This window comes from Phymastichus coffea, unplaced genomic scaffold, assembly GCF_024137745.1.
Source record: "Phymastichus coffea isolate CEN01 unplaced genomic scaffold, Cenicafe_Pcof_1.1 PCOF00003, whole genome shotgun sequence".
Lineage (NCBI taxonomy): Eukaryota > Metazoa > Arthropoda > Insecta > Hymenoptera > Eulophidae > Phymastichus > Phymastichus coffea.
The window spans coordinates 13,147,917-13,169,706 of NW_026706814.1; the positions used below are offsets into that span (position 1 = coordinate 13,147,917).

At 46.0% G+C, this 21,790-nt stretch overlaps 1 protein-coding gene across 2 annotated transcripts; it reads right to left on the bottom strand.

Annotated features, from left to right (window-relative positions):
* Window positions 1-132: 132 nt before the first annotated feature.
* LOC131663915 (zinc finger protein 853-like) lies at window positions 133-10,941 on the bottom strand. 2 transcript variants are annotated; one of them, XM_058934699.1, is made up of 6 exons: window positions 9,998-10,929; window positions 8,714-9,164; window positions 8,145-8,319; window positions 6,243-6,855; window positions 5,379-5,845; window positions 133-5,262 (listed from the first exon to the last, which is right to left on the bottom strand). In XM_058934699.1, the coding sequence occupies exons 1-6, from the start codon at window positions 10,263-10,265 to the stop codon at window positions 5,245-5,247; spliced, it is 1,992 nt and encodes a 663-aa protein (XP_058790682.1). In that variant the 5' UTR covers window positions 10,266-10,929; the 3' UTR covers window positions 133-5,244. The 2 variants fall into 2 exon arrangements, with proteins under 2 accessions (XP_058790682.1, XP_058790672.1); XM_058934689.1 differs by having other exon boundaries at window positions 4,464-5,262; window positions 8,031-8,319; window positions 9,998-10,941.
* Between the last annotated feature and the right edge of the window lie 10,849 nt (window positions 10,942-21,790).

Here is a 21,790-nt window from a genome sequence, read left to right on the forward strand (position 1 = left end):
TCAAATTGTAAAATAATAATAATAATAATAATAATATTAATAATAATTTGTTTTGGAAAAAATCTTATTAGAAGTTTAATTTAATACTGTTGACAATACGAAGATATTTAGATATTGTGTATAAATAAATCAAAACTTTTGATAATTATGAGATTTGCTTGTATATTCATATAATGCTAATAGGTCTATTAAGGTTTATAGAAAAAAATATATTTAGAAATGGGTTTCAGAACGTTCTTTTATTCCGCGATACTGTCAAGTACAGAGATATTGTAATAAAATTGAAAAAACACAGTATACATCTAAATGGTCGGGGTTATACTTGATACACAGATCAGTTTCTTTTCATTTATTTTCAATTATTTTATTTGTATATCTCATACACGTGTCTCTGGTGCGATACTATAATCCAGTAATTGGTTTTGCAGTTTGCAATATTTTGTTATGTTGGCTGCTCAATACGTTATATGGATAAAGTAGTAGCCACGAAACTAGAACTTCGATCAACAATAATTCATAATGATCTTATTGTAAATTGTATCAATTCATGTTGTAGAATATAAAAAAAATTAATGTTGCAGATCTAGAAATAGTTGAATTATCGGTAAGCATTATGCTACTTTGTGGCCTATGGAGTAGAGATTTTTGGCACTAAACATCGTTAAAGCATTATGCCATACTTTGATCAACTTTCATCTTTATAAAGAAATTGATATACAGGACGTAGACTGACTGATGAAAATTGAAAGTATAAAATTTAGAAATCATTAAGTAGAACATGTCAATCATTGACACACTGAGAAAAAATATTACATAAAAAATGTTAGATTTGCCTTTATTACAAATCAATATTTTTTACCGCTTTTCTTTTTGATCCCGTGACAGTTGCTCTCAATTTATGATCTGACTTGTTTTTCTTACGTTTTCTTCTGTTAAATTTCCGAGTACAGTCCTCGTAGCTTCTACAAAACTATATGTTGACTTTATCGAGTAAATATTTATAGATTTGGAAAGTATTACCGTACAACTTAGTGCTAATCACTAATCAAATATCATACAATCACTAAATTATTGCTTTGTCGTACCTTGTATCACACTAATCTAAATCCTAAGTCCATGCTTAGCGTTACAACTTCTTTTTTTGCATTTTCTAATCTTTTTTTTTTTAATATAAAAAAAAATTGGTGAAATTTGCAAAAGTTTCTTTAGTTAGTAAATGTTTTCACACTTTTTTTTAAGTAGTCACATGCTAAACTGCTGGAAAATAAAGCAAATTTCAAGTTTCAAATGTAATACGGCTGTCTACGTTGCTTGCATAAAAGAAATGTTTTTTCTAGTTTGTAAGGTGATGCTAATATTAGTTTTTCGGAAATACCTCGACACATTTAAATAAGTCCATCTTATAGGAAACATAAATGTGATCCGTAAAAATGCAAAAAAATTTCGCGTTACAATTTGATTTGCAGAATACATTCTTTAGTAATCATTTTTTATCGCTTCACTATTCTAACGCACTTCCGGATGGGAGAATAAAGCTTATGTAAGGTCGAGTGCTGCCTTTAGTCGCTTGCAATTACGTACTTCACACAATGCCATAGTGTAATGTAGTAATATCTACAATAATATGTGAAGTGCAAATGGATAGTCTACTTATTGCAATATCTGTTACGATATAATTTTAACGTTGGCTTATGCACAACCCTATATTTTTGCAGGCAAAAATAACGGAGGCAAAAATGGTTCGAAATTCCTGTTGAATCGGGACAATTCAGCTCTCGATAATTGCAGCACGAGTATTTTATAGGTGTACACACTAACGCTGACGTTACGCGGCTTTTCAATATGTATAAGTTAATTGCTCAAGCCATCATTTACAATGTGGCGGTTGTAATCTTATAAGTACGTAGAAAAACTGATGTCCAAATTATAACGGATGTGCGTGAACCGATTGATCCTCGAGTTTTATCTTACATCTTGGCAGAAGTAAAACAAAATGAAAGTTAAGCGTGTGTAAAACTCGGAATACGTTCGTTTTTTAATTGAACGGCGACCTTGTACGCATGAATTTTGATTTGCAAACACTGTCTTTTTTACAACTATCTCGAAGTAGTTTGGTGTTTCTTATGCTGTACACGTGGCGCTTTACTTTAGAATCAGAAAAAACATTATTACAATTAGTTATTGACTATTGTGACGATATCTTATACATAGCAGGTATTCACTATAATTGATTGACTGAGTATTTGTAAATGTCCATAGTAGGTACTAAGATCATAAGGTGTAGTTTGTTTATAACTAACACGTTCAAATACCATTGCGATTTTACAAATGTATTTGTATTTGTAGTTTGTTTATGCTGTGTGTCCATACTTTACTCATGCCTATAATTACTATAGTTTTTCATATATCTTGCGCGTGTACTTTTAATACTACGTGTGTGTTTGTGTGTTTGTTGTGTTGACCCTCAATTTACGAGTTCATATTCCTCACCTCAATGAAAAATAACGTATGTTGCAGGCTGTGTGTTTCGACCTCCTTACAATTAATTCATTTAAAAAAATTTAGGGTGCATTTTCCGTTACACTTATAAAAATACTTGCAGTGGCCTACTTTACATCGCTTTATAAGAGGAATAAAAATCAAGTTTACATATCGAGTACGGAAAAATTTACGATAATTGATTCACTTTTTTAAGCAATAACCAATTGACATTTCGTACGAAGCTATGTCGAAGTACAAAAATAGTTTATCAATACAATGTACCATTTTTTTATAACGATCTATACGAAAACTCGAGATCCAAAGGTCGATACTTTACATATAATAATCGATCGTATGTAATCTCTTATAAATATTCTTTACCTACTATTTAATAATTTGTTCTTACAAAGTAGCATTTGTAAATGCAAAAGGAAATGATATTCATATAAGTGGACTTCTGGCCTTCACCTTGCAATAATTTGTTTTACCGAGCTTGTAATTGAGGTTTCTTTATCAGTTAATTGAACCGTTCAATTTTCCAGTTATATTTAATTATTTATTTATTTTTTGAAATATACTATATAAAAAATTCCATTGATAGAACCCTGCTTCAATGCTTATCACTAAGATTTGTTTGTTTCTACAAGTTTTTCCTGCATTTTTATATATCCGCGTATAAAGTGCTGACTAGATGTATTACCTATGTGTTTCGTTTTAATTCTATTACCGATACTCCCTAAAACCTATGCTCTTTGGATAAAAAATTGTTTTCTTCTTCTCCATAAGTTTGAAAAGCTTCCACTACCATTATTGCATTTTATATGTAACGTTTAAAGGTAAGTTACTTATTTGACTAGAGCTCATTTGTCATCATTCGCGTGTATTAAACAAGTAAAATGAATGACGGATTCGATACTACAACAATACGAACAAAAGTAAATTTCAATTATTCAGAACTAGGAAAAGCCCAATTCTTACTAGCTAGAATCACATAAATAAAAACAATAGCAAACCTAATTCTGACTGGACTTGCTAAAATGTAGCAAAGATAAATATCAGAGATCGCATTTGTTGATGTAATAATTGATATTGCACTGGTTCGTGTTTGGGATAAAAGTCCGAACGCAAAGCTCAGACGTAATTAACAGCAATCGCGTTAACCTGCTGAAACCTCAACAGGTGAGCGTATAAGGAAATGCTCGGCACACAAAAAAAGGAGAAGTTTAGCCGTGACCCTAGATTAACACGTTTGCTCTAGGTCGAAAACGTCGAGCGAGCAACACGTTCCATAATTCAAAGGTGCGCAACTTGTCTGCCCTCTCTCTCGCTCGGCGAACTTGCGAGCGAATCACTTCTGGTCAGCGCGACGTAGCTGCTCTAGCTCGAAGGCTGCAACAGGTGGTGTGGAGTCAACGTCGACTCTTCCCCCTTCCCGCCCCTTCGTCTTTCTCTTGCTTGCTCGCGATAGCCGAAAAATTTCTCGCGAAAAAAGAGAAGAAGCAGAACGAAACGAGCAGCCCCGAGCTTCCTTACTTTCCTTTTGTCCCGAGGCGCTGTGTTGCTAAGCTCTCGCTGACCCACTAAACTTCCTCACCTTCTCGTTTCTCTCGCGAGCGACATTCGCGTCTGACAATGCGACAATCGCGCTCGACCAATAGGCTTCACCAAGATTCGCGAACGAACAAATTAAAGCTAACTCGCGACACTAGTTTCTTCCTCGGTTTCAATTATCACAGAACGCGTAACCAAAATCAATGCCGTCTGAGGAAAACTCTCGCGATTGTTATTTCTACACTAAAACGTGAAAAACTGAATATCTTCGATATGACTAAATAACCGAAATGTGTATGGAAGGTCCTCAGCGTTCACGACGAAGCGCGACGCGAAGAACGCGCACACTCGCATATCAAAACGTTATATAGATCATTAAGAGATTCGATGTTTTTCGGCGTTTTATTATTACTATTATTATTATTATTATTATTATTATTATTATTATTATTATTATTTTTTTTTTTTTAAGTACATACTGAGTTTCAATGCATTACTACACACCTGTTTGCGCATGCACTTGCGCGACACTTTTCGGCGTATCTTTCAGCCGTGGGGAGACACGTAGCTCATACGAATCGCTGCTACTCGGTCTCCCAGGACGATAATAATAGTAGTAATTGTGTTTTGCAAACGATAAGGGCCTTGCGGCGCCGACGCGAAAAATCATCGAAACGGACTAGAATACACTTTGCGTGCGCAATACGCAATACGAAATACGCAATAGCGACGAGCTCGCCAGGATCATCGAATACATTCTCTGTAGCTCTGCGAGCGATATGACTAGCAACGTAATGCGTACCGTGCAATATAGTGCTTGCGTGCGTTGGTGCGATTGCATTCGGTTCGAGCAGTGAATCAACGACGAGCAGTCGTTTCGAGTGATTTTTCCCTTGGAATATCCAACGTAATTGAAGCAGCGATTACATGCCTCTCGCCTTCTTGGCAATGCTCGTAATAAATATCTGCGTGCGCGAGGAAAAGGCTCGAGGAAATTCTTACAGTCCGCAATGTATATATAAGTACGCAATCGACACGTTATGTTACACGTATGTATATGTATGTTATGTGTAATTCGTTATTCGTTGACGGAGAGATAATTGGTTCAGTTAGAACGAGACACGTATATAGCACGAGACGTCCTTTCCTTTCCTGGTCCTCAATGGGTCTGCGTTTTAATATGCCGTCGGTATACACGACTTTTCCAGCCTCTCAAGCTTTACATCTGGACTGCAAATTCAAGCACACAACAGAGAATGGTGAATCGAGCGCGATGATCGGCGGTCGCCGATGGACAAGGTGGGAGCGAGCGAGCGAGCGAGGGCAGAGCGAGGGCAAGCTCATACCTGCGAGCGGAGCTCGGACGTGCGCGCCTCGGCGGGCGAGTCGGCGTCGTTGCTGGACTCGTCGTTGTCGCGCTGGCAGGCGGACTCGAGGTGCTTGTTCAGGTAGGACTTGAGGGCGAAGGTCTTGTGGCAGCGCGAGCACTCGTGGTTCTTGTCGGTGGAGTGCGTCTGCATGTGGGCGCGCAGGTTGGACCGGTCGGCGAAGGCCTTGCCGCAGTGCGCGCAGCCGTAGGGCTTCTCGCCGGTGTGGCTGCGCAGGTGGCCCTGCAGCAGCCACGGCCGCGAGAACATCTTGCCGCAGACGCCGCAGCTGTGCGTGAGCTTGTGCGTGAGCACGTGCATGGCCAGCGCCGGCATGCTCACGTAGGCCTTGCCGCAGTGGATGCACTTCTTGGCCGACTGCGAGTCGATGCTGCGGTGCGTCTGCTTGTGCCGCGACAGGTTCGACGACGTCGCGTACTGCTTACCTGTTGATTCGTTCGGATCAATACCTTATTGCCTGCGCTTCCCCTCGCGCTCTCTCTCTCTCTCTCTCTCTCATAGCCAGCCGCGCGGTTATCGTTAGTTGCAGGATCGATCGCGCGCGCTAGCGGCCACGTCGTGTTCGCTCCCGGCCGACCTGCTCCGTTTTCAGCCCCAAATAACGTTGCTCTCGTGCGCACGAATTTGTCAATGGATTCGGAGGATCTCGTGGTATTTGGAGAGAAGAGCCACCATCGGTAAAAGGCTTCGCACGACACTCGCGGTCGTTCGCTAAGAATCTGTCGCTAGCTCTTAGAAACGCTACAAACGAACGAAACTACGAGCAGCGCCGCGTGTCCGGCCGTCGTTCTAATTAGAAGGTCAGAGGCGAACGACACTTACCGCATTCGCTGCATACATATTTGCCGGTTTTCGACGTCTCCGGCTGGTCTGCGCTCTCCCGATTAGCCTCGCCCTTGTCTTGCGCGGCAGCCGCGACCGGCTCCTGGGCGACTGTTGCCGCAGTCGTCGTGGCTTGCGCGGGTTGCTTGCACTTCTTCGTACGGCCGTCAGCCACGATTAGCGTGTCGAAGGTGTAGCTGGCAGTCTTCGCTGACTCGGGCACGGTGACGCTGGTCTGTACCTCCTTGTCGCGCTGGCTCGGCTGAAGATTCGGATTGCTGTTCTCCACGTCGCTGCTGCACTCGGAGGTCGGCGGCGTTAGCGGCGCTGACGAATCAATCGTCATCGGCTGCTGTCCACCGCTCAGTTGAGCCTGCTGCTGTTGCTGTTGCTGTTGCTGTTGCTGTTGCTGCTGCTGCTGCTGCTGCTGCTGCTGCTGCGGGGCCGCCAGCTGCTGCTGAATGATTATTGGCTCAGCTGGCTGTTGAGGCGGGATCAACGGCTGCAGCTGTGGCTGCAATGACTGAGCGATCATCGTCGTCGGAATCGCCGGGCCACTGTAGAACAGCACTTCTTGTACCGGCGATAGCGGAATGAACACGCCTCCGTGACTCTGTGATCGGAATAGATGTCATACGGTTGTTAGTGTGCAAATATTGTCAAAACAGAACAAAGTGTCATAAGTTTCTGATCAATTTATCGATTGGGACTGGTCTGACGCCACTAGAATAAACCGAGTATTACTTTTTATCAAACTTGTTAGGCAAAGTAAAACTTAATAAGGAATAATTTGGTTCCCAGCAATCTGTTTTTACAATAAATTTTAAGGGCTTGCGTGCTGTGTAGCGGACTTGATGTTCATTCGATGAACCAAACCGTCGCGAAACCTAGCGCCTGACACTTTTTAACATCGACGGGCGAAAGGAAAGCTTTTCATTGATCCTATCATATTTTTATCTTTACCCCTTTATCCAATCAAAATTTCTAGGTCACAAAACACGTTCGCGAGAGAAAACCTTTTTCCCCCGCGATGGAGAAACTAAAACTCCAATAATTTTGTAAAAAGTTTGCTTTCGAAAAGAAATGCGCTGCAGCGGTTATTGACGCGGAGAAATGAATTTTCCGAATGCATAAATAAAACCGTGGAAGTTTATTAGCGTGCGTTATTTGGAAAATTCGAAGCATGAAAATATAATGACCTCGATAGAGGAAAGGAAGGGCTCTCGAGTACTGAAGTTATAAACGTTATTTGCAATAACTTTATGATATTTTCAAAAACATAGTATAAATTAGAAATTGAGTTAACTTTTTTCATCGGAAATGCTGGAGGATTTATTGAAGCGTAGAATGAATTTGATGAAAGCACTGCAGAAAACTGTGAAAACTATATCAGCACGATTATTTCAAAATATTGAGGCACGAGAATACAATTATCCCGACAAAGTAACAGCGTCTGCAAACAGTGCTAATATACTTGTTCGTCAACGATTTTCAGGATTATTTTGCAAACAAGACTGCGCGAATTAATTAAAAATCGCAGATGCACTTTGAAGAGCAGATCAAATATTTTCATATGTGCGATGAAATTGCACGCGAAGAAGAGAACGAGTAGCGCTAATTAAAATGAAGAGACGTAGTGTGGAAATATGAAAAACCTCTCTCTGCTAATGAAAACCGCACGCGGATGAAACAGAAAAGAAATGTCTTTCAAGCAGAAAATAATGCTGGAGTCCAAGCAAGGATCGGGACCAGTCAGACGGGGACAAACCTGAAATGAAAAGGACTGACCGCGTGCAAGAGCGTGGTAGGTTCGTAGATGATGCTAGCAGGGTGAGCGGGCGACTGATGTATGTGAGGGTGCTGCGACTGCGAGTGGTAGAGGGCGGTGGTCGCGAGGTCGACCTGGTAGAGCTGCTGTTCGCCGCGCGGCGGCTGGTAAACCGTCATCTCCTGGATGTCGCTGGCTGGATGCTCGATGACGCTCTGCGGCCCAATCGCCACGCTCGGCGGCGCCAGTGGTGGCAGCGAGCGCGACAACTCCAACAAGTCGTGCGCCGCTTCCGTCTCCGCCGCCGACCTGACGCGCAAACATATTGGTAGTCGATTAATGCCGGCCCATTGAGAACGCTTAGCGGCCAGTCAACCGTCGGTCAGTTTCCATTTCCAAACTCGTCTCGTTTGCCGCGCAGTCGGCGACGGCAGCAATGAACGCAAGAGGCCGTTGCCGTGTTCGCGGGCACGTACAATTATTCGCATGCGACCGCGACGTCGTCAAGTCCGTGCTGTACATACATCATAAAAATACCGAGCTTACACGTCAACTAAAGTCGTCTCTGTGGCTCGTAGCTATAGTTTCAACGATAAAACTTGGCCGGTCTAATTTTAAGAAGTAAGGGGTGAGCGAGGAACGAAGGGCTTGCGCAATTACGACGTAGGCTGGCGAAGAGGGAGAAATGGAAATAGAAAGAGACCTGTCTCTGAAGATCGGCACGGTGTCATTGCTGGGCGGCGCGATGCAGGTTGATCGCTGAGGCGGCGGTGGTATGAACTGCAGGCTGGCGCTACTGCTGGGCGGTTCGCTGCCAGCCTCGTAGCTGTGGATCGCGCTAGCCTTGGACTGCTTCGGCCGCGAGAACGCCGACTTGGCCTGCGGCTGTTCTATCGATCTCGGTGGGCGCTCCGGCGAGCGTTTTGCATCCCTCCTCGGCGGCGAGCTGCGCCTTATGATGCTCGTCGCGCTGCTGCAATTCGCGCTGGCGTCGGGGCCGCTGGTGCCGTTGCTCTTGCCCGCGTTGCCGCCAGCGCCGTTGCCGTTGCCGCTGCTCAGGCTCACCGTCGACACTATCACCGGCACGTGCTCTTTCGTGCGGGACAGGCCTGACGTGGGCGACAGATCCGACTGCTTCGGCGAGTAATCGTGCACTGCAAGGACACGCCACGTCGACGCTTTCGTAAAATCGTTCGATCTTCGACCTCCCGTTCTCGCTGGCCCAAACGCCCGTGCATTAAAACTCGATTATGCACGACGCTTATTGCTCACTCGCACGATCAAGCTGACGGGCGCAGCGCTTTGCGGCAAGCTTTTCTCGTTGCCCTTTCGCGTTGCACGAGACTCGGCTATTATTCGCCGACAGCGTACTCTCGGCGTATCGACCAACCGGGCTTTGCTTACCACTACTCGATTCGGTTCGAAGACAAGCTCGTATTTCTGCGCGATTTTTCACGATTACACAAACAAGTTCCGATTTCCGCCGGGAATTTCACGAGCATTCACGAGAACGCGCGCGCTCTAAATATTCAGCGTCGTGTGTGTGCGGCCAAAACTAATATGCGCGACCTACAACGGTTAACACATTAAAGAGCTTGATTGAAAACTAATTGGTAATTTACTCGATGATAGTTTCGGTTAGAGGAGGTCAAAATTGCAATATGCGCCAACCTTAACCTAGATAATTTTGGATATAGACGCGTTAATCGCGTCCAGTCGATCCGTTTGTCGTATGTTATTTATTTGTTTACTGCTTCTGTTAACCATTGTTGCGTGCAAATCAACCGAGTACACGTCGATTTGAAAGCATGCTCTCGACCTACTCGCTACTTCAAGTAGATGAGTCCGCGTTCGATCAGACAAAGCTGAAAAGCTGGCGTGTGCACGAACTGAAAAGGCGAAATAACCTCCAAAAGGCGCATCTGGGCTCGACCGAGCGGAAAAACAGGTGTCAGCTGGCTTCGGAAAAAGAGTACGAATGTCTCACCCGAGGCGACCGGCGAGGCATATCTGGGTTTCGGCGCCGGCAGCTTGGTTTTCTCCGGCTGCTGCTGCTGCTGCTGACGCGCGGTCGCCGGGGCTGAGGGCGGCGGCGGGGGCGGCGGCGGCGCCGGCTGCTGCCGCTGCTGCTCAATGGGCGGCAGCAGGGGCGGCGTCGGGCTCCGGCATCGTACGCCCCAATCCTCGAATCCTCTGGCCACGCTGTTGATGTACTTGTTGCACAGCGCCTTCTTCACCATGTAACAGCGCGGCATCTTCGTTGCTGCTGCTGCTGCTGCTGCTGCTGCTGCTGCTGCTGCTGCTGCTCCTGTCCGTGAGTTGCTCAGAGCGCCGAGCGCGAGCTCATGTCTGTCTTGCTGCTCGTGCGCCCGTCGTGTGGCGGAGAGCGTGCGCCGCTGGTGCTGGCAGCGGCGGCTTCGAGTGACAGTCGAAAAGCGCCCAGCTTGTCGACTCTCGGCAATTTCCTGCGCGTGTGCTCGCTTGTCTGCGCGTGTAGCACATGTACGCGTGCAGCACGCCGGGGGAGTTTCGCGCGTACGTACGTGACTGCGCGCGCGCTGTGTGCGGAGTGTGTGTGTGCGTTGATATACCTTGTCGTAGTATTGCTTCGTTGTAGACGAGGAGGGCTGAGAGCTTGGTCGATCAATCCATAATGCGATCGCGGCGGAGTCTAGAGGCGAGCCAGCAGTGGTCGGTCGGTCGGACACTGCCGCGTATAGAGCCCCGGACAGTGCAGCTGCGACAAGCGCGCACAACAGCACACGACACGCGCACGCGGACTTGCGGATGGTATTCTCCGCGGCTGCTAATATCGATTGGCTATATTTAACAAAGTCTGGAACGCTGCAGGTGCATCGCCGCAGCGGCCTAGGGCCTGGCCGCCGCGAGCCGCCGCGGGCCTGGGCCGCGACTCGCCTGGCCGGCTAGCCCCATGCTGCCGCTCCAGCACTAGGAGCAGCGCGCGCCAACAGCTCGCTGCCGTCTTTCTCTTGGGAGCAACAAGTTGGACACAACAGGTCCGCTGCTGCTGCTGCTGCAGAGAGCGTACTCGCGACGCGCGACCGCGGCGCGGCGACGAGGAGGAGCGGAACACGCGCGAGCAGCGCTGGAACGGCGGTCGATAGCGACGACGCTGCCCGCCGGCCAGCCACGCGCGCCGCCGTTTGCCGCTCGCTGGCTCGGCCCTTCTGGAACTCCGGAGCTCGACTGCTCGCCGAGCCGGGCACCGCCACTGCTGGGCGCCTCCTTGGCGAGCACTTTGTCGAACTGCAGCGCGCACAGGCCGAGAGGCGACGAGAGCAGTGGCGCCGAGATGAGCCGGGCCGAGGTAGCGTGCGGGGAAGATGGGGCAGCAGCGGACAGAGACAGCGAGAGAGTGGAGCAGAGGGCGAGTGCGGGGACGGAGGGCCAGAAGAAGAAGGCGGCAGAGGAAGAGGAGGAGCAGAGAAGAAGAAGAAGAAGAAGAAGAAGGAGAAGAAGAAGCGAGTACCACCTGTGGGCGCGCAGAAGCAACAATTGTCCGCCGTATGCGGGAGGGTAGAGAGCGCGACTACATGGTTCGTGATACCGGGTGTGGCTGGGGTGCGACTGTCGGCAACGCTGGCGGTGCACCTTGCACGGGACGACGCCGCCGCCACGCTCGCCCCTCCACTTGGCCGCCGCTCATTCTGTGTCTCCGCTGCCGCCGCCGCCGCCGTCGCCGCCGCCGCCGCCGCGGCAAGCTACTGCGGCGCTCGCATCGATTTTCACCAGGACCAACACCTGTTACCGCCAGCAGCGCCCCGCCAGCACTAGCCGCCCTCCCGCGCAATCGATAACACCACCCGCCCCGGAGATAAAGCTGCTGGCCTGGCGACGCCACTACCGCCGCGCCGTCTTCCTTTTCCTCTCTGCAAGCGCATCGACTAGTCCGCGCGCGCGGCTCGCAGCTTCTTCCTTTCGAGCACCACAACGCGTCTTGCGTAAAGCTCCCTTGCTGCCCCCCCCCCCTCCTTAGCACGCTAATTGAACTGTCACCGGCACTCGATCACCGCTTACAACTTTCTTCGTTACTGTACTTCCGGAACTGCGAGGGCCGCGGCCGCCGTTTATTAATGTGTCGTCGACGACGCTAGCAAGGTTTTTACCTAATTAGCTCACCCTATTACCAGCGCCAAATTACATCCTCCTCCAGCAGGCTCCGCTCCGAATATTTTGCAGGCTAATTGCCAGATATTAAATATTTCATATGCTTTCAGCCAGCTAGCCAGTTTCCCTTTCACGATTTTACGCGTGCAATTATTATTTTTTCCTTTCTTCGACCCCCCCCCCCCCCCCCCCCGCCTATCCACCCATATCCACGAGCTTCGTAACCCCCGCACTGCATATTCGTATTGATTTTTCCAATTGTGCATTTCAATCAAATTTAATTATTCTGTCATTACACAACTTTTATTTGAAATTGAAAAAATTTATATCCTTTATTTGTTCCACAATGGTACTTGCGCACTTTTGTGGATTTGTATTTGCGAATTCGGCCGAGAGATAAATGCAAATGAAAAAGCGAATCAATGTTGTTGTCCAGAGCTGTTCGAGAAGAAAGGCAGGCGCAAAGTTCAACAAGTATAAAGAAGGAATAATAGAAGATTGTGTCGACACGGGCGTACAAGTAGTAGAGCTCAAGCTTAAGTTAGACAGGTTTCCGTGCTAAAGCGTATATGTGTATATAGCTAGCTACTGCCGCGTATTATTCAGTCAAGCTCCTTTTTCTTTCAACTTTCTTAAAAGATAAGAGGTCATTTATTTTAATTAGAGAATTTCTCATACTTTAAACGGGTGTAACGGGGCACTGTAGATCTTTTTCTCCTTTCGAGACGAAAACTCTAGATAGGAAAAAAGGTACAGTATGAGACGGCTTAACAGCTTAATTGAAGCTTGAAACAATGTTTTTACTTTTTCAAACAAAAGGGTTTTGTAGTTTTGCTGTCCAAACTCGCTCTATTTATATTTTTTTAATCATTTCTTTGTTGCCAAAAAAATAATATCCATTTTTGCTTAATTGTTTTTCCATTTATTTTTATTCTATACGCAATGCAGATAGGACACATTTTTGTTATTACTAAAACAAATTGCTTAAAAAAGAGAAATGTGTCGTGTATAAAAAACCTTCGAAACATTGATATTTGAAGACTGACGCAGTATATTTTTAAATTTCGATAAAAATAGTCTCCACGGAGGCAACTTTCAACAAGATCGATCAAACAGGTGTGCGCTAAGAACTTCCGGGGACGAGGTGGAAAAAAAAAATTGGAAAAAAAAAATTGGAAAAAAAAGTCGAACACAGTATTAGCTTTATCGCGAAATTAACATAAATCTTGTTTCTGAAGAAAAATTGGTTATTTTTGAATAAATTTTATCGCAAGATAAGAAACTTTTAATAATCAAGGATAATTAGTTCGACTTGAAGAAATAGATTTATTAGCGGCGGTGATAACGAAAACTGCCTGATAAAAGTGGTTTATTCGGAGGAAAAAGCCTTCGAGCTAGAGGGAGCAAGTTGTTGAATAACGACTTTGCATAGTTGGAGCATAAGATGGCGGGACGGGCGTGCGGGACGGGCGTCTGGACGCGCAGGAGCTTAGCTTCCGGGCGAAGCTCGAGTCGTCGCTATTTTTTTTTTTTTTAAATTCCGCGCAAAATGGTGTAATTGCTCGAGACACGACAATTCGCGCTGACAAAGGCGCTCGTGGCCGGCGAAAAAAGAAGCAAAAAAGATCGCTCTCGCTCGCTTGCTCGAGAGAGACAGAGAGCAACAATGAGAGCGCGCAGGCTCTGACGGGGTGGTGGCGCTGCTTAAAAAAAAAAAAAAGGGGTGAAATTCCGCATTCTAGTGGCCGCGCGGAGAGGAGCGAGTGGTTGCTGGGCAACCCCGCCGGTTCGCGCGCGTGGAAAACAATCGCGGCCTGCTATATGCGCGGCGACAGCCACGACGGCCTGGCGTCGCGATGCTGCTGCTGACGCTGTTACTTTTATCTCGGGAATCGAAGTAGCTAGACGACAGACAAAGCACGTGTCTGTCGATGATTTCTTTTTTGCTCTCCCTGCCCATACCGTTTGCTCTACGACGCGCTACACTCGGCGTTCGCGCGAAAATTCGACTCCCAGCTAACATTTGCCTCGTGCTGCGTCAACAATCGCTTAGCAAATAAACACCTCCGAATGGGCATGCTTCTCCTTTGCCATTCGGAGGGACTTGCTGCTGAAGGCAGGGAAATGGGGGAGCGTATATGTTTTCTTTCTTCTCCCCCTTTGGCGACGCGTGGGCGCGGATTTTTCTAGCGCGTGCATGGCAGAGGGCAGGAAGAGAGATTTGTATTGTCAGTGCTGCCAACGCGGAACTCTTTTTGTACGTGGCATTTAAAACGAATATCACGTTATTGTTTGAATTCCGTGACCGATGACGCTAGTAAATCAACGAGTGAGACGTCACCGAAAAGTGATCAAGAGTTTTGTTGACGACTGATTATCATTTGTCATTTTTTGCTAATTGATGCAGTCATAAGGAAAAACGAGTGGTCTGCAAACAGACATTGCTGAACGTTTACCGTGGGGCACGAGCATGAGACAGTATCGTTCACTGAATATTTCGCTGAGCCCGTTTGCTAACTACTCTTATGACATCGCTTGTCATAAGAGTCACAGTTGACTCGATTAAAGAGCTCGTTCAATTCAGTTGATTGCTTCGGTTGTTGTTGTTTCGGTAATTCCCAAAAATAGAAATGGTTCGTTGAAACATCCGTTAAAACTATTATTTATGCTATCGATGGAATTTCGTGCAGCCGCAGATCGTGCTCTACTTTCGACTTTGACGTTAAGCCCGTTGATAGCGACGTGACACAAACAGCTCAAAAAGTAAAAGCGTTCAAGAGTAGCAGCGCGAGGGACTGACATTCGTGCAATGGAAAAGCGCAACGCTTAAACTTTATTGACGCGTCGCGTCCTGAAAGCACGTTTTTTTTTGTTGCTTTTTTCCCAACGCGTTTCCACGTCATCGCGAGAACCACGCCAGAGATACCTATTTGACCATCTTTGCGATAATTCGAAATGCTGGTTAATAAATATTGGTAAAGTCATTGGCGGAAGCACCACGAAAGGAAGTGATACATTCGATTGCTTCAGCTAAACGCAATAATGAGAAGCACTTAGATGGTATTACTACGCACGTTTTGAACGCATTAATCCGGCTTTTGCTTGGCTACACTACAGCTACCGCCAGCGCAGAGAGCACAAATAATTTAATTTGTGCAGTTAGCGCAAGGGGGGCGAGAATCGTTTTATATATCGGCGGACGCGTGTGCATGCGTGTATGTGCTTTCAAAAAGAACGAAAATAACATTATACGATAAAGCTCTGCGTCGCTATTCAGATTTTAAGCGCGTATATCATACCTGCCTTATCCACCGTAAAAAGTTTATTCGGAAATTAATTAAAAAATGTTTGCTGTAAATCCTGATGAAATTCGAAGTGCGCGTTAACGTAAAAAAATTAATAAAATAAAATTTTGAGTTGGTCGCTTGTTCTTCGCAAGTATCGTGTGCTGCTGCTCTGTATTCTCGATATTTCGACGGAAATCATTCGTCGCCTCCATTGTCAATTCCTTTATGCGATGTTACAAGGCATCTCGCGAGTAGCCATTTCAATACTCAAAAGTATTGGATACTGAACAAGCTCAAATTCGCGTTTGAGTAGAAAGCATTAGAAGCTTTATTTTCTGATCGGAGTACTCGCATACATGTGCGTGTTCCTCCAAAGGTTGTTACACGCATAATTATACGTTCGGGCACAGGCTACTGTTTCGGAAGCATTTTCCAGCCTCGAGGGTCAAAAAAAGACACTAAGATATACATGCCGGCGTCGTTGAAAAAAGTGAGCAACGCGCAACATTGCTGTACGGTATTATCGTTGCATCTGGATGTTCGAAGGGGCAGAGGATGATTTGGTCCCCTTCGGAAACTCGGGTGCAGCCCCTTAGCTATAGGCATCGTAGCAACTAGCCCCCTCGAAACGAACAATATATATCACGTCGATGCCATCGAAATGTCTGAGCTTAAGCAACAGCGCGAAGAGAGTGGTGACTCGGCCAAGTTAAAAGGGTAGCTACGAGCTCGTCACGCAATCTCTGTCTTTAGCTGAATCACAACAAAGTGGAGCGCGCAGAGCTGCTTGGCAGCTCGCTGGAAATCAATAAAAAGGACTCGCACACTGCTCTAGCCTGCGGAGATAGGTGTGGAGTGCGAAGAGGGACACGGCTGCAGCTTTGGCAGGGCCGTGCGAGCGCGTTGTGCGGCGTATAGCTCGCCGCGTACCTGAAAGCAATGCAAAGGAAAGCGGCGCGCGAGGGAGGGGAGGCCGCTGCACGCGCCAAGGATGCACGTAGCAGCCAGCAAGGGTGTTACCCTTGACGAGGCGCGCCCGACGAGCGAGAAAGCTGCACGTGCTTTTGTCGCCCTCCGCCTCACCCCACGTCCGCTTTCCGTGCATTTATGCGCGCGACCGCTGCTTTCTTAACTACTTTCCTATGCGATACGCAGATAGCATTGTACGCCGCGCTTAATAGGCGGGGCTCCGTGCTTTCCCTCGCTCGCTCTTACGTGTACTTCTCTCTCTCTCTCTGCTTCGATGCTATTTACACTTGTGATTCATCGATCGATCCACATACGCTGCTCCAGCTTCAATCTTCGAGCTGTACATACATCCAGTTATGTGTACGTGGCTATTGGCGCGCGCTCCGCGTTAAGAGCGCTCGTGCGAGCTTTCTTTTCCGTTTTCTATTTTTTGCCTGCTACAAATTCGCTCAGAGCGATTAATATACCTGTCTGGAGATCTACTTTCGGTATCTGGTGCTTTTGCTCGCTCTTCTATATCGCTTCCGACGTTTCATTTTTACGCGACGGTTTAATGTTTTCGAACATTGCGGGCAGGAAAACTCTGCATGCAAAATGTAATAAGGTTTTTCAAACTGTTCATCGATGATTTTACGTCCCGATGAAAATAAACTAAACAATATTGATGAACGCGTGCCGCTTTGCACGACAATGAGAAAGGAAGTCCCAAGAAAGAAGTCATTAGGCTTCATTGGAATAATTTGTCTCATCAAGTCGACGAATAGAGTCGGTGCTTGCACAAATGGCACAGCATTTTTCATAGGCCAATGATTAATTTTTTCTGCACGCGGGAGAGGGGTGGCAACACGGCGGCGCATTTCAATTAAAATAAGTAAGAAACCGCAACGTTGCTAGTTTGTCACTGCAACGTTAATATTCATTAGCAGTGAGAAGGATAAGAATCACGCATTCACGGCCAAGAGAAACTCGCGTAGCTTTTGCGCTCTGACCATTAGTTCCGTTGGAGCGATAATTTATACGGGGTGCGCGTATGCGTAGCGAATGTGGGTTCCGAGACCCGTAGGGCCGGATTGGCCTTTCCTCTTTCAAAGGGGAGATTGGCAACCGAAGTGATGACTTTCTTAAAAAAAAGCCCTTTTTGCAATTGCACGGTAATAACGTTATCAAACTCTCTCTCTCACTTCCCTCTCAACACCGCAGCTATCTCTCAAGATGCGTATTACTATCTAGTCTGTCGTCGCCCAGATTTATCCGATTTTATCTTGGTCGTTGACGATAGTTTCTCGTATTCGTTCGTATTGGCGCATGCGCGCACCGTCAGTGTAAACGAAGAATAACAAATTAAGAAGCGACGTCAGCTAGGTTTTGAGTGATGAGCGCAAAGTTATATTTTTTTTCCTTTCTGGAGATCGCTCGAGCGCTGAGTGATTTATTACCAGGAGGCGAGAATCCACAGTTGAAAAGATCATTTGGAAAGAGAAGGAGAAGGATCGATAGGTCGGCGCGATGCACAATGAGGAGGAGAAGGGCGTTGCAATCGTCAAAGTATTCTGGAAATAGCAGTGGCGAGATAGAGAGAAGCCGTAGCAATCAATGGTTAGCGACTCGGTTAAACATTGATTGAAGTGAAATTTAATTTCGGAGCGCACAGTGGCGTACACAGCACGGACTCCGGCTAAGCAGACACAGAGAGGAGCGTGTGTACACACGCGCGGTGGAGCCTCGGGATGGTCGTTGTCATCGCGGTCGAATCTCTCCGTGTGTACTCTGGCTTTGGGCCTCGGTTCTGGTCCGATGCGCATCTCCAGAGACACGCCACTCGCCTCTCCGTCTCACTTTATATCTCTCTTTCTCTTTTTCTACGATCCTTCTCTTTCCTCGTTCGCTTGCTCGTTTGAATTCTCTCTCTCTCTCTCTCTCTCTCTCTCTCTCTTTCGGGCGCATTTTATTTATCGCTCTCGCTACGCCCCCGCACTTCAACCTCCATCGACTTTTTATTCGCTGCCTTGTTTCTCCGCTGCTTCTGCTGCCGCCTAAAATGTTCTATCGATTTCGTCTGCAGCTTCGTGTGTCCGTGCTTTGTGGCTTATACTCGATGGGCCCTCGTCAAATCACAACCAGTTGCAAATGTTTAGCCATCTACGAAAGCAGCCGATAAAAGGAGTTTGCATAATTTTTGCTTGCAGCATAATCATCAACGTTCAAGCATTCTACATCTAAAATTAATCGCACGAATGCACGTGCCTCGCGCGTGTGTGTGTGCGTATGCACGCGTGTGTGTATCGATCTGACTTTGCAGTTAGAGACGCTGTCTGTTACTGCTACTACTTTCTTATCTAGCCCCGAAAGAAAATTTATAGGGGGAGAGAGCTGCTGGTAGAGTCGCGCGGAGCCCCTACTCGAATGTTGAACGTCTATTTACACGATCGTTCCAAATCCTAGCGCAGCCAAGTGTGAATAAACGGCCAGGTAAATTTTGCAGCAATAAACCTTCGGTGAATCATTTATCATCGTTTTAGCTTTCTGCATATTTAGGCATTCAGTTGAATTATCTTCACGTTCGATGGCGAAAGATAAACAAAAGAGACTGCTCGGAGGCTGCGAGAAAGAGAGGCTCGAAGAAACGAAGAAGGGAAAATTGACCTCCTTCTGTATATACATAATTTTATCTGTTGATTTAACGAACGTGGACATCCCGTTGTGTGTCCGACCCCACTGACCTATTGTTGTGTCCGAGTCGAACTGAACAACCCAGAGACCCTTTATCGTATATTGAGAAAAAATGCCGATGGGGAGGAGGAGCTACTTTACTAGGATAGACTTTCCTATCTTGCGTACGCTTACGCGTGTGTACGCGTGATATTCGAGATTTTTTATTTGCCAACTCGGCGCCAAATACATACACGAATCATCACGGACCCTGTCCGTTTCCGTACATCATTTTTTTTCCGCCGGCGTCGTCGTCAGCGTCGTTGGGCTCCTTTTCCGGGGGAAAGGGGGATTCCTTGTATTTTTTTATCGGGGTAATGACTTTATGCGGACCTCCCCTTTATCCTCGACGCCACGCGTGCGTGTATCTTTTATGTTTTTTCTTTGTCGCCGAGCTTTCTTGATTCTCGCTCCTTTTCAACTGTTTTTCTGATTTGCCATTTTTCCTCTCGGCTGGTGTTATTTCCCGAGTTGGATTAAACGCGCCATCGTCTCGTTTTGAGTCATCGTTTGGTCTATATACGTGTATATATATCTTTTATGGGCACTTTTCCGGCGTATATCAGCTGATATTCATTTTCGCCTTATACTATAACGCTCGACCTATAGATAAAATACATCAAAGTTTATGATGGAGAAGTGAATGCATTACGCACGATTCTAGGTCAGCCTGGGAGAAAATAATGATAACAATAGTACGAAATAATGACGGAGCAGTACGTCGCATAGACCAAGTCTAGAAAGTATCGACATTTGGCAAGAAAGAAACCAAAACTATTTTCTTTTTCACGTAATACGAGGAGGGGCGGAGAAAAAGAAAAGCTTGTTGACGTAATATTTGTCTGGAAAAATTGCAATATACTGCCTGCGTGGAAACTGTTGATAATGGTTTCTGATATAAGCTTCGCCGTGCCACGGTCGATCATCAAATACAGCTGTGCGCATCTTCTCTCGGGGAGATGCTGCTGCTGCTGCTCTGCGTGTGTGCGCGTGTGTGTGCAGCCTGCGTTGCGCCAGTGTACCGAGGAAAATAGCACGTCGATATTCCTGCCTTCGATCGACTCAGAGATGGCATCTGTCGCTTTCTCACACACGTTTCTCGTATACATCAGTTTTTTTTTTCTTTTGCTCGCCCCAACTAGTAGTTGTTGCTTTCCCTCTTTCTCATTTCGATATCTAACGACGTATATGTACGCCCCGTTGGCGAACTAGAAAAATGGGTTTTTTTCCGCGGGGTAAAAACATTTGGTCCTACACTCGGCTATATATGGGTCAGCTAGTTCTCTCTCTTTCGCTATATATCTTGATAAGAATATCGTTCGAGATGATGTGTCTAAAGCTACTTTGCAAATGATGTTCATTCGGTAGCTTATTCAAATCGTTATTTTCTGAATTGGAATATATATCGTCATCGATAGATTTTTTCCATTTTTCTTCGACGATCTTCTTAAAAATCATCGTAGCCGAATAATTAAGCGAACTGTTCTGTACGATATTAATCGCATCCAGCCTGTCTCGGGTGAAGCCTCGTGCACAAAGAGCCCTCACGGCGTCGCCAGCGAAAAGGAAATTATTCCACTAAGATAGTGTATCGGGCTACTTAATATTCCGAAAGAGAGAGTGACTCAACAACGTGATTCATGTTCAAGGGGTTTTATAACTCCGCACCGAAGCAGTATAACAGTAGCTTGAAATAAAATGGCACGCCTGGTAACTGCAGCTTGCACGCAGTTGTTCGCGAATCAAACTTTAGAATTGCAACACTTTGTCTGCCTTGCCGTTCAACTGTCTGGCCTCATTTGACAACTGCGATGATTCGGAGCGGATTCAATGATTGGGCGAGCTGAGCTGACGGTAGCCGAAAAACGAATGCAGCAGCAGGTGGTGCTCGAGCGAGCGGTCAGTCAGATGTGAGTGTCTGGCGTGGTTATTGCGTTGCAAGACATTCCAATGTGGCCTGAGTAACCGTATACATTGCTAGGCGCGTGTGCACAGATAGACACATGGAAGCTACGAGAGAAAGCGACAATACGTTACTTATTAGAGCGAGCGCATAGGTGCCTGTGAGTGCGTGGCAGCTGCTGCAACGGAAAAAGGTCTTTGCCCTTTCGCTTCACGCAGTCGCGCATACCGAGTTTTGCTACTGTCAAATAGAGCCGATTTTCCTTGTCTCCTCAATTGGTTCGTCGGGTTTCCTCATAATAACGTCAAAGTTACGCTGGATATTCTTATCTTTATTCATGAGGCCTTGCCAAATCTTGTTGTTAATTGTCAGTGAGGCAGAATAATAATGAGTTCTTTTCCCACGAATTATTAATATGAAACTAAGTGCTAAACTCTACTAATATTTGCTTGACGTCAATGCTCCACGCTTATCTTACATTTCGCTGTTAACACGGAAAATTTTCTTCATTTTTATAAATAAAATTGTACGGACTGTAATCTTACTAAGATAATAAGAAAAATAATTTTTATTGTTGAGAAGATGAAGCTCGAATTATGCTGGAATGACGTTGACGTCAACGAATATAAAATAGATAACGACAAAAATAAACTCGAGAAAAAACATTGGCATATGCGTTTCAACCGAGTACAAATATGGTGCGTGTGAAATCGAAAAGTATCAAAAAAATGTGTCATATTCGCGTCAATCTAACATGATCGAAATAGTCCGGAAACATGTATTA